This window comes from Heterocephalus glaber, unplaced genomic scaffold (assembly GCF_053883595.1).
Source record: "Heterocephalus glaber isolate CG9 unplaced genomic scaffold, H.glaber_assembly_v1.0 deba00001532, whole genome shotgun sequence".
In the NCBI taxonomy this organism is placed as follows: domain Eukaryota; kingdom Metazoa; phylum Chordata; class Mammalia; order Rodentia; family Bathyergidae; genus Heterocephalus; species Heterocephalus glaber.
In genome coordinates, this window is record NW_028258330.1 from 1,332,257 (window position 1) to 1,345,221 (window position 12,965).

Here is a 12,965-nt window from a genome sequence, read left to right on the forward strand (position 1 = left end):
TGGAAGGCACAGCAGAGTTCACCGAAGGGTTCCTAAGTGTCCCTGTCCCCTCAGGGCAATCCCCTATGCTGGCTAAGGTCCAGGGCTGCCCCTGGCCCTCCAAGGCTGAGCACTGTTACTGCAGAGGGGAGGCCAGGCCAGGGCATCTGGGAGGAGGTGCAGCAGAAAGATCAAAGGGAAGAAATGGGATCAGGACCCAGAGCCAGGCAGGATGTGGCATCACCCACTGCTCAGTGACCCAGTAGGGAGGCAAGTAGGTGGCAGAAAGAGAACCCACAGGGTCTGGCAAGAGCCACAGGAAGTACTGGAGGCTTCTGTCCTGGGCTGGGCACCTGGAAGGGAGGAGCCAGGCCACCCACTGAAGCAGGAATTGAAAATCACCAGATCTGCACATAGAAGGGTACATGGGGGCAAACTCACAATTAAACCCAGAGGCACCCCTGGCAAGGGGTCCTTCTGAGCCCCTCCTGCTCCAACTGCCCAGTGTTAAATGCTTATGTCAAGATTTCCAGTCTGGTGACCCAGCAGCCAGGAGAGGGTAGAGAGGGCACACGGCCTTGTGTCCATTGTCAGCTCCACATCCTGGACCCCAACATCCCCTACCCCCTCCTCTCCTGACCCTGGACCTGCCACCGCTATGCTCAGGGTATTCTGTGGACAGAGGCCCAGCCTATTCCACCCACCACCACCATGTGTTCCGGAATGTGGATGTGTGTGAATGTGATGTACATATATGAGTATGTGTCCACAGGTATGCACATGTGTGAGTGCATGTGTGTTCCTGAGTATGTGTGTGCATGTATGTCTTAGTTACTTTTCTTTAGTTCCTGAGACAAAATACCCGACATCCAAGGGAAAGGTTTATTTGCCTTCCAGTTCGTAGAGGTTTCAGTCCATAATCTATTGGCTCCAAGGCAGGCTGGCAGAGCGGTAGCAGTTCATGGCAGACAGTAGCAAAGCAACAAGAGAGCTTAACAGTGTTTTTCTGCTCTCTTATCTTATTCAGACTACCAGAATTAGGGCAGTGCCAAACCAATCACTCATATGTAGTGGTTTAGTAATAACATGCCCTTGATCCTAGCATCACACATTCCAGATTTAGCTGTCTTCAAAAAAGATTGCATGAGGCTTTGATAGGACATCTAGACACTAGCCACAACAATGCATATGCATGCTTGCGTAATGAACTCTGGCTTCTGGGGAAGTGTGAGGTAGGAGTGAGCTGGCACTGCTGGGGAGAGGCAGGGTGGGGAGCAGAGTAGGAGGAGGGGACAGCCTGGGCATCATTGCTGACTGCACTTAAGTCCCCTGGGTAGGTGGCCTGGTGCAATCCCAGCCCTGGGAGGCAAGGGGGTTAGGGGACAATGGCTTGGCCCTGGCAGGCCCTGCAGCTCCCACTGGCCATTCTGGTGGTGCTTGTGGCCTTCAGTGACCAATTCAGGAGGAGAACCTTCATCAGCATGAATGAGGAGACAGCAGTGAGCCAGTTGGTGCCCCAGACCTTGTACTACCTCAATGACCAGTACAACCAGGAGAGTGAGGACACATACAGCTTGCGGATATTTCGGGTGCTCCGGGTACAGAGGCGGGTGGGTGTCGTGCTCCTGTCCTCTCTGCCCTTGCACCAGAGAGCCCCTGGAGGCCTCCTGGCCTACAATGCAGAGTCTTAGGAGAAGCACACTCGAAGGGCAGTTGAAGCTGGCCTTTCAGTGATCTCTGAGGTCAGGGGAAGCCAGTAATTTGCCCAGAGACAGGTGTGTCTGCAGCCTCCAGAATGCCACAGTGCTAGCAGGCCATGGGTGTCCACACCATCTGAAGCCAGTCACGCCTCCACAGCACAGGCGAGGATGGCGAGAGACTGTGTGGCCCCCAGAGCTTAGAATGTTCGCTGTCTGGTCCCTCACAGAAAGAGTTTTCAGGGCCTGGATCCCTTATCTGGTTCATGTTATCCTTGGTAGCCTCATCCCTGAGCAAGATGGTTTCTGGTGAATTTTCCTTGGATAGTGGTTGACGTGGTGGTTGTTGTTGTTAAGAAAGGGTCTTGCTGAGTTGCCTGGCCCTGAACTCACAAGATCCAGCATTTTTTTTTTTTTTTTTTGAGACAGAATCTCCCTATGTTACCCATATTGGCTTTGAACTTGAGGTCCTCTTACCTCAGCCTCCTGAGTAGGTGAATTCTGTTGAATAGCAAAAAAAGAGGCATGAGGTCAGACTAGAAGAGGGGCACCCACCTCTGCACTAGGTGCAATGTAGAGAGAGCCCCCGTGGGCCACAGCCACAAGGAAGAGAGAAGAGGGTGTGCTACACTTCCCTCCCTCCTCTGCCCACAGGTGACCGACCACCTGGAATATCGCATCCAGGTGGAGATGTGGAGAACCAGGTGCCTGAAGCCAAAGTTCAGCAACTGTGCCCCTCAGGAGGGGGTGCAGTACAAGGTACTGGGCCAAGCACAACTTGGGTGTACAGATGCACTGCTCAGTGGGGTTCACCCGCCGTCTGAGATTGGGCAGGACAGCACATTGTGGGTTTGCCCTAGCTTGCTTGAAGAGACCAAGGATTGAACCTCTTCTGGGAGAGGCGACGTAAGATGGGGACAGCCAAGGCATCTCTCTTGAGCTGTCAGGAGGATCAGGACATGGAGGAACATAGGTGAAACAGTGGGGAACATTTAGCTTCTGCAGCCAGGGACAAGCCATCCTTCCACTCCTGTGCTCAGGTAGTCCCCGGCAGAGCTGGAGTGGGGACAGGAAAAAGAATGCAGAGAGGACTCAAATGGGGAATGGCCCAAGGGAGGCTCCTGCCCCAAAGGCAGCTCAGCAGGCTGACCACAGACAGGAAGATGTTTTCTAGAATGACCCCAGCAATGTCCTATCAAGTGACTGAAAGCAAATGAATATCCAGCCAGATCTGGGTTGGAGGGTGGAGAGCAGGGATCACTTCCAGGTCTGACATCTCCGCTTTTTCCCTGGTGTGTAAATTTCACCTTGCACTTTGATCTTTTTAACTTGAATGTTTGTTTTTTAGCAAATCCAATGCTGCTCCTCTGATCTTTTTAATGGGGTGGGGGTGGTGTGTTCTTGTGTTCTAGCAAATAGAATGCTACTTCTCCGTGTATGTGAACCCCTGGGCTGAAAAGTACAAGATCTTGAAGAAGTACTGCGAGGACAGCAACTTCCCTGTGGCTGCTTCCAGGGAGGATCCCAGAACCCCCAGTGCACAGTAAATGCTGCTGACCTCTCTCCTGATGATCATCATGCTGTAGTTCCTCTCTTTTGCTTTCTCCTCAATTCTTCAGCTTGTAATACTATAATGTGAGTGTCTGCTGGGCCAGCACAGTTTTGGGATCCAAATGAGTCTTTAGGGTTCAAAGTAAGATGGAGAAGAGAAGAAGAGGGAAGTCCTCAAGCCAGCAGACTCAAGAGAATACATAGGGGAGTCTCTCAGGAGTTTGTGAGGAGAGACACGACTCTTCACTCCAAGTAGAAAACAAGGAGTACAACACACACAAAAAAAAAAGAAAGAAAGAGGGCTGGGGATTTAGCTCAGTGGTGCTGTGCCTACCTCGCAAGTGCAAGGTCCAGAGTTTTATCCCCGGTACCAAGATAGAGAGAAAGAGAGAGAAAGAGAGGGAGAGAGAGAAAAAAAGGAAGGAAGGGGAAGGGAAGGAGCAAAGAAAGGAAGGAAGGATGGAAGGAAGGGAGGAAGGAAGGAAGGAAGGAAGGAAGGAAGGAAGGAAGGAAGACCCTTACCTTTCTCATCTTAACAAAGAAACACAGTCCCTACTTCTTGGACTAATGACAAAGATTAAATACAATCATGTGTGAAAGTTGCCAATACCACGCCCGCCTGGGACAGGGATTTAAAAAATGCCAACTGCAACAGGAAAACTGGCAAGAACAGTGTGGCAGTGGCAGTCACTTAACATTAATCAGCAATCAACGCATTAACCTTGGGTAGAGAAAAAGAGATACATCATTTGTGCCCATGAATAGCCTGGACTTTTGAGGTAAGGTTTGGGATTTTTTTTTCTGTGATGTTGAAATAATCATATTTTTGCCGGAATTTGTAAGGATAGTGCAGAGAAGTCCCCTGTGCTCCTCCTCTGTTTCCCCTGATAGCTCCAGCTCCTGGCTGTTCTCTTGTATGGTCAAAGAATAAAACCTCGGACAAAGGAGGAGGTTAAGGAGGAAGTTTGTTGGACACATAAGGAGACAGCCCCTGGCAGTTGGGAGAGGTCTCAAAATGGGGTTCCAGAGTGGGCTCTTTGGCCAGGCTCTTCAAGGATAAGCAGAGCACAGGGATCTGCTCAGTGGTCTTTGTCACAGGTAGCCTCTTGGGTTTAAAGTAACCAACTGGGGCTCAGGGTTTTTAATGCAGAGTTCAGAAGAAAAGCCAGTTACTCAGCCTTCTTAGAAACCTGACCAGGATGTAGAGAGAGGTAGTTTATTTGGGGCATTCCATCCCACTTAAAGAATTTCTTTCCTGGGGCCAGAGTCCTCATTGCCTGACCTTATCTTAACACTTACCATTTTCCCATTTGCTTTCACTTCTTCTTCTTTTTTTTTTTTTTGGTACCGGGGATCGAACTGGGGACCTTGTGCTTGCAAGGCAGGCGCTGGAACCACTGAGCTAAATCCCTGGCTTGCTTTTACATTTCTGAGCTTAGCTGTCTTTATGGTGTGAGTTAGTGCTTAACCTGGTGTACATGCTGGTTTCTTTGTAAGGCTGATCATCTTAGGCCCCGTCTCATGCTAGCTGTCTACTTATAGGCTAAATAGCTAAACAGTCTTGTACATTATAGAATTATAGAAAAATATCACAGCCAAGAAGTCAGCCTTGGGATATGTGTTGGTCAGTTCCCCATTGCTGAACACCCAACATCCACAACCTAGAGGAGGAAATGTTTATTTGGCTCACGGCTTTGGTCACGCTCCATGGTCAGCTGGCTCTGAGACAGAAACATCATGGCAGAACTATGTGAGGGAGGAAGCTACTTGATTTGTGGCAGCCAGGAGGCACAGAGAGGAAGAAGAGGCAGAGAGGAAGGGGTTAGGGGCTGGGCACAGTCTTCAAAGTCACATCTTGTGACCCACACAGACACACGCGAAAGTGTGTTTTACCAATCTCCTAGATGTCTCCCCAGCCGATCGAGTTGAGAGTCAAGATTAATCATCACAGTACTGTGTGTGTGTGTGTGTGTGTGTGTGTGTGTGTGTGTGTGTGAGAGAGAGAGAGAGAGAGAGAGAGAGAGAGAGAGAGAGAGAGGGACTTCGTCACAGATATTCATAGCCACTCCATCCCAGGAGCCCCATTGTGCTGGTCCCCAGGTCTGTGAGTCTTACCCATCATAGCCACCAGCTGATACCAGCCTTGTTATATGCCAATAATAAAAGCAAGGCAGGCAGGTGGGGTGAGGAAAGTTCACTTTTCAGAGCAATGTCATAAAGTTTAGTGAAACATTATAAAATATGTGAAATGACATTAAATAAAAATAGAAATAGAACAATTAGCCTGACCACATAAATAAAAGATGTAAAATAAAAAAGAACTTAAAGGTTGAACAAGGTTTATTTTAGTAAGTACTTAATATTAGAAAAGCAAATTAAGGAAAAAATAAAAAGTGTGAAAATGCCCATCCTATCATGGACCAGTTCTCTCATGATGTGTTCACAGCACACGTGTGTGTCTGAGACAGACAAGAAGTACTTGACTCTCATTTTTCCTATGCGGGCTGGAGGGGAGGTGGCTTAGCTGGTGCTTGTAGTGCCCCTTTCCCTCGCCCTCCTTTGCTCCCCCTCTCACCCCAGTGGACTGGGACCATTTTCTTTAGTGCCCTCCCTGTTCTGCCTTGGTTCTCTGCTCCAAAAGGAGTGCAGACAGGCAGGTAGCACGGTGTCCCCAGCACGACACCAATTCAGACTCTGCTGCTTCCTTTTTGAAGAAGGGAGGGACGGCTTAGAGTGGCTAAAAGGAGGGAGGGAGGGATTTGGGCCCTTTATTTTCATGGCCACCATTCATAGCAAGCTTTCAGTCCTGCCTTTCACTAACCCAAGCCTGCAGCTGCTGTATGCAGCACTCCCTCCCCAGCCACTTCTCAGGTTAGTCTAGGAGGGCTCCCTTTATGTACTGACCCTGAGCTGCAGCACAAGCCCTGTTAGGATAAAAACTTGCTTTGATGGCCTTGAAAACCTGCTCATGATTTATTTCTTTGCTAGTGTAGGCTCCAAAAGTCCTATAAATCTACTTGGAATTTTTATCCCAAGTAGTGTGAACAGAGTGGTCATTTCCAAAGGAAGATGAATAAATACTTAAGAGCTGTTAACACCAAAGAGTTCCAGAGACCAGCACCCAGTGAAGATCAGTTTCAGTGACCAGAACCCAGTAGAGTTGACCTATGATGTCTAGCAGCTAGCTGTGTCAACTATTGGCATCCAGCATTATCCAGTGTCATCTGGTGACATCAGGACTGCTGCCAGAGCTGTGCCTTGCCAATTCACAATTTCCACCTGAATCTAGCAAAAGAATACTAGGCTGACAGGCAACGAACTCACCATTAGACAGGCATACACAAACAGTACACGTAGACTGAGGGCAGGAAGCCAGACACAAAGCATCTCCCCCAGGACCCCATCCCATTCCACACTCAGCTGGGCATTGGAATCTGGGCCTGGCTGCCTCGGTGGCTCCTCCCCTGCACTGCAGAGGTGAAAACTATCTTTCCAGAAGGCTACTGTGGTGATGATGAAGGCTCAGGGGCAGGAAGTATGCTGGGCGAGAGGCCCAGCCTTGCACAGCAATGTCACCAGCCCTACACCTCCCCTGCACCCCACCCCAAGCTCTTTGGAAAACTTAAGGTCTTGTGGGTTGTACACTCTGGAGGTGCCTAGGACTTGGGTAGAGGGAGGTGACCTGGGACTGGGGAGGACAGGAAGGGTCTATGGTGCACAAGCTAGCCCCCAATCACACCCAAGTCCTGGGGTGGCCTGGCTGCACCTTTACCCCTCATCTCTGAAGTCACTGGAGGAAGATCCCCCAGAACCACAAGAATGCAGTGGGTCAGTGACCCACTGTGGAATAAGATTGCCCAGGCAAGCTGGAGTGGGGACCATCATGCTGATGGAGACCCCCACCCCCAGCAGAGGGCCTTGGGGGTCCAACCCTTACAAAACATGGGCCCCTTGCTGAACCATGCTCTAGCTCTGAAGTATGGAGTCTGGCACGTGCTGGGCAGAGGTGTTCACACCTCCAACCCACATCGAAGACCTGGGCCTGGAGTCTCTGGCCTGCGTCCCCTCCAGACAGTACAGCATCAGTGTTGCCAAACATTGATAGGGGGACCAGGCACTCTCCCCACCTGTGCTGGGAGAGAACTTCCCTACACCCCACTTCCTGTTCCTGGCTGAGCCACTCTCAGCCCTGAAGTCAACTGTGCCCCGGAGCCTGTGTGACCTCTAGAGAATCTCTTGCCTAGGTTTGGTTTGGGGAGCCCAGACACATTTGCCATGACCTGTGTGGGTCACAGCATTGTGTGTGTGGATGGCATACAGGGCTGCCCCAAGTGGGTAGGCATCAGGATGTGCCTGCACCCAGAAAAGCCTAGAGAGTCCAGTGACAGACAGCCAGGGCCCCCAAGGGGTCGCACCCTCATGGCTGAATGTGCCATATGTGTGAGGTGGGAATGTGTGTGCATAATGAGAGTGAGCACAGGAATGGGAGTATGAGGGTATGGGGATGTGGGGGTGTGCATGTGTGCACTAAGGGTATCCCTGGTGTGGGTGCTGCGGCATGTCTGGGTTATAAGGGTGAAGAGCACTGTGCATGCATGTGAGTGCACATGCATGTGGGCGCATGTGTGTGTAAGTGCATGTGCATGTGCATTGAGACCCAAGCAAGGGACATGGTCTTGCAGAACTTTATCACGGCTGGTGCCCAGTGCAGCCATTTGAGGTCCCACAGGTTTCCTGAGCGCTCAGCCCTCCAGGCAGGAGTTGTTCCAGAGCTGGAAATAGTTTAGCCAGGGTACAGTGTAGATCAGTGACTCACAGACCAGGCTCTGAGGAACGGAAGGAAAGTAGGCCCTGAGTTTGGGGGTGGGGTGAGGTGGGACACCTTTCCAAGGCAAGGCCACCCATGCCACTTGTGGGGACAGGAGGCAGGGCTCAAGGATGGCATCCAGTGAAGCGACCCTGTCCCTCCCCACCCTGCACCCACTGAGGTGGAGCACCAAGGGTCAAGAAAGGCAGAGAGGGAGGGAGGAACTTGGGAGGTGGGAGGAAGAGGACAACAGATAGATCATCAGCCCTAGGAGTGGAGCACAAGGCCAGGCAAGGCCCTGGAGAAGGGAGGGCAGCTATGCCCAGGGAAGAATCAGGGAGCCGGATGACCAGGCAGGGGTGAGGCTTGCAGCCTGGCCCTGCAGTGGCAGGAAGAGCAGTCATCCAGGAGTTTGGTTCCAATGCCCACTCGCCCAGCGCCCCTCAGGTGACCACAGCAGCACCTTCTTCAGCTTCTTGTCCTGCAGGGGGCAGGAGGCACTGCTTCGGGCCGGGTCTGTCCTCGTGCACGTGGTCCTGCCTATCCTCACAGTGACCAGGTACTCCACACCTGTTGTCAACTGCCAGAAGGAGCAAAGTGCTATGCTATAGTTTCCAGCCTCCTGAGAGGAGCCTAGACTGGGACGGAACCCCCTTCACTGCCCTCAGCTACTTCCCTCTCTGCCAGTGCGGGTGGTGGGATGGACTCTGGCAGCCAAGGCCATGCTCTCTGGGCTGGCTTTGCCTGGGCATCCACAGGTGGCTTCTCACCCATGTCCATCCACCCTGGGGACACAAGGTCCTCACAATCTATCCTCCTGCTCTCCTCCTGCCAATCTGAGGGGATCACACCAATGGACACTCATGCCACTTACTGACTAACCCTGAGCAAGTTACCTGCCAGTCTCAGTTTCACCATTCAGTCCAAATGATCATTGGGCCTGTTGGAGGCACTGTTGTGTGGGCTGAGGGGCATGTGCATTTCACTTCATGCATAAAAATGTATAAGCTTTCAGCCTTTTAGCAGTGTCTAGAATGTTACTCTGGAGTAGATATAGCTTAGGAGTGCTGCAGGGAGAAGACAGACCCATGTCCTCCTAGCTGTGCAGGGAAGGAAGGGGGCATGGCAAACACTGGCAGCTCTAGACCTTGCCTGTGCTGGGCTGTGTCTCCTTCCTGCTCCTTGTCCAGGGGAGGAAGGTCAGGAAGGGCAGCCACTGACCAGAGTGAGCCTCTACAGGCAGTGTGGTATTTACTGTCCTGGGGGACAGAGCTGGGCCATCCAGGTGAGTGTGTGGATCTGGAGCTCCGCACCAGGACAGCCGCTGGAGCCCCTGGCACCTGCCAAATGTCAGCGGTCAATGGCTGACCTCGGTCCTCTCTGGGATGGGTGATAGCACTGTGCCCACCCTGCTCCTGGAGGAGAAACACTGGAAATTCAGGGCCAGCCCCAGGGGACTTGGCAGTGCCAGGACCCAGGTCCAGTCCCAGTGGAAGCCCTAACACTGCTGTCTTCCCAGGGCAACCCCAACCCCAACACACACCCTGCGTCTTGAGCTGAGCCCAGCCTTGTCATGCCCACTGCCTGCTTGCTGTGTAGAGGAGAGAGCTAAGACTTTGGCCACATGTCCAATTGACATGCCAGGGTGGGAGATGCTGTCCTGTTCCTTACTAGACCTGATTTTTAGGGAGAGTAGGAATGGCCCTAACAAAGCAAATGCAAAAGCAAATAGTTGTCACGGGTTCTGCCAGCCAACACTGATGTGCTAAGCTCTTTCTTCTTATCCTGTTGCACTTGGCAGGTGAGAAAACTTCGGCCTGCAGAGTGCAGATGACACTTGCTCTCAAGGTCCCCACCAGGAGAAGCTGGGCATCTGAGCCCAGGGGACCTGGGCAGCCTCCCCACCCTGGGCCTGCAGCACCCACTGTGAGTGTCTGCAAGGGATACTAACAGTGGGTCTGGGTGTGGGGTGCTGCCCCGGGACAGGCCCCCTCTGGCTGCCTATCATTGGAGTGGCATTGGGAGTTTGCTGAGAAACAGCTTTCCCATTTAGCTGTTCATGAGGATGGGTGATTTCACAAGCAGCCTCTGTGGAGTCTCATCACAGCCCTGGGAGCCCAACCGGAAGAGCGCACCAAGGAGGACACTGCCCCCTGATGGTCAAAGTACAGAAAGGAGACTGGGGGGTGGGGAGCAACAGTCTCCTGGGCCTGGACAGGACATTGTCACCAGCCCTGCCCACAGGCCCACGCCCTCCCCTCTTCCTGATGTCTCCTCTTCCAACGCCTGCTCTTCTCTCTTTGTTCTTTGCCCCTTGTCAGTGATTTTCCCAAAGCTGGCTAAACCAGATGTGTCCCTGCTCTGTCCTAACTCATATCCTTCACTATCTGACGTTGAGGGAAGGAGGCTGGGCCAGCAAGAGCAATTTCCAGATAGCTTTCCCTTCCTCTATTATCCTCAACTGATGCATTTCAGAGAAATGATGTGTGAAACAAAAGAGGTAATCTGGCTGAAGTCTGTCCCTCACTCCCAAACCTCCCTGCCAAAGACTCTCTGCAATTTCCAGGTGTCTGCAGAACACAGAGACCCAGTGTGGGAGTTTACAACCCTGAACAATGGGAAAACTTTGCTGGGAAGGGGAAACCCATGGACCTTCAGAGAAAGCAAACCATGTGAAGGTGTCAGAACCCAGGTAAGACCTGGAGTCAGGATGGTAGGCAGCTGTCCCCAGGGGGCTGCAGTGGGGACTTACATGAGCCCCTTCCATGTGAAGCTGCACTCTGCCCCACCCCACTCCACCCTGCATGAAGTCACCATCAGCCTGCTCTGTAAGGAGCCCCCTAAGTCTAAGACAGCAAGAGTGTGGGCCATGCCAGCCTGGGAGAACTGAGGCACTGACCTGCACCTGAGTGCGGATGAGCTTCTGGACCCGGAATAAGTAGGTGTCGTTGCTGGCGTTGTTGTAGGACTGGATGAAGAAGTCCAGAGTCGAGTTCATGTTTTCCTTGCTCATGGGCTTCTCCTCGAAGCCTGGCCACCCCTGGAAGTAGTTCTGTGTGGCTGCCAGGACCAGGGCCAGGGCCAGCAGCAGCAGCCAGAGGCTCCTCCCATCTCTGACCTCCATCTCTGCAGCCTCAAAGACTCCTTGCCAATGACTCAAGCTGTCTTGGGAGGTGGCACCTGCGTTCAATCAGAGACCCAGGCCCAAGCCAGTCCTTCCATGGTCCAGTGCAGACCCCCAGGGAACCTTCTTGCATGGCCATAGCCATGAGCCCACCTGGGCAGCTGCCACCCACTTAAACACCATGCTGTTCTTCCATGCCCCGGCAAGGGGCATCTCTGACACCTGCCTGGGTACAGGAGCCCTCCCTTGCCTGCCGCCCAGCAGGGAAGAAAGCTGGAGAACAGTCAGACCATGCTGTGAGAGCAGCTGTGAGAGACAGAGGGGTGCCGTTCATGGGAAGGGGTGAAGGCTCCCGGAGAAGGTATATGTTAGCTGAGCTGGAAGGACTCAGCAGTGCGGGACACAGCTGTGTTGGGACTGCTTCACTAAGCCCTCAGCTATCCCTTGGCCTCCTCTATGACAGGTTGTCTGCACTCACCTTCCCCTCTGCCTGCCACAGGGATCTGCCTGCTGGATCCCACTGCACCGCAGGCAGCCCGCTTCCCTGTTGTGACCTAGTGAGCTTTGTGAGATAATCCTAGCCACCTGTGACAGAGGAGGAGGCTGAAGCTTAGGCAGAAATTCACCCTGCAGACCGTGGAGATGGGTGCCCACAAGAGCACCCTGTGTGCAAAACTTGCCAAGGTGGTGTCCTGCTCCACAAAGAGAGCAGCGTGGACACCAATGAAACTGGAGACTTGTTAGTGTCACACAAAGGTGACATCCCCATTCCACCACAGTGCTCCTGAGAAAGGACACCAGAGCTGCTTCAGAAAGTGGCAGGGACCATGGGATGAATGTGCTTAACTTGAGGGGGAGAGATTCATAGCAATGCATCTTTACTGGAATAAGTTTTTTAATTTAAACATTCTCTGATACTTCCACACATTTACACCAACATCACATCAGGGCGTGTGTAAATTTACATTGCATCAGTCATTTTAGAGGAAGGGGAGCTTCTGGTGGGGGAGATCCAGAGGAAGTGCCCTAGGGCTTCACACTGCTTCCTGAGAATCAACCCCTCATCTGTCCATTGTCACTGTGCCCATTCTCAGGGCACATGGCATGCTGTCACCTGTGACCCTTGGATCTACAAGCCAACCACCTGCCGACAGAAAATATTTCAATAACAAAAAAAGTTGTGTGCTTGGTGAACACATAGAGACCCTTTCCTTGTCATTCCCTAAGCAACATGGAAGGACAACTATTTATATGGCATTTGTGTCATGCTGGGGATTGTGAGGGAGAGGGGTGATTCAGGTCTGGGGAGAACTGTGTAGGTGCCACACAATGCCACACCATTCCCAGAAGGGACTTCAGCACCTGTGGGGCATGTCAGCAGGGGCCCTGGAAGCCAGCTTCACAGACACCAAGGGACAACTGTATGCCACTGGTAGGGGAGCTGTGGCAGCTAGGAGAGGGTCATGGTCTCACTGCTCCTTGTCATAAACCTGCACTGGCATTTGGAATCTTCTTTTCACCCCGGGGGAACAAATGAGCCCCTGCAAACAACAAGGCTGACTTCAGTTGCTTTCTTGTCTTTTCTTCTCTCTTTTTGGGGGGTGGGGGAGTTATTTGTCAAAACAGTTTCTATATGTAGCCCAGGGTGGCCCTGAACTCACAGTGATTCTCCTGCCTCAGCCTCCCAAGGGAGGGGATTACTGGGATTACAGGCGTGTGGCACCACGCTCAGCCTCAACTGTTTTCTTCTCTTCACCCTCTCTTTAATCATTTCATTATCTCCCCCAAATACTCCTGCTTTCCACTG

General features: G+C 52.2%; 2 protein-coding genes across 2 annotated transcripts; one reads left to right on the plus strand and one right to left on the minus strand.

The window, feature by feature from the left end:
* The first annotated feature begins 1,223 nt into the window (after nucleotides 1–1,223).
* On the plus strand, nucleotides 1,224–4,317 carry Cst11 (cystatin 11). Its single transcript, XM_004841160.2, has 3 exons — nucleotides 1,224–1,589; nucleotides 2,331–2,435; nucleotides 3,089–4,317. The coding sequence occupies exons 1-3, from the start codon at nucleotides 1,365–1,367 to the stop codon at nucleotides 3,221–3,223; spliced, it is 465 nt and encodes a 154-aa protein (XP_004841217.1). The 5' UTR covers nucleotides 1,224–1,364; the 3' UTR covers nucleotides 3,224–4,317.
* A 3,362-nt stretch (nucleotides 4,318–7,679) lies between these two features.
* Nucleotides 7,680–11,210, minus strand: Cstl1 (cystatin like 1). The gene is made up of 3 exons (XM_004841159.3): nucleotides 10,934–11,210; nucleotides 8,498–8,614; nucleotides 7,680–8,053 (listed from the first exon to the last, which is right to left on the minus strand). The coding sequence occupies exons 1-3, from the start codon at nucleotides 11,156–11,158 to the stop codon at nucleotides 7,970–7,972; spliced, it is 426 nt and encodes a 141-aa protein (XP_004841216.1). The 5' UTR covers nucleotides 11,159–11,210; the 3' UTR covers nucleotides 7,680–7,969.
* Nucleotides 11,211–12,965: the final 1,755 nt, after the last annotated feature.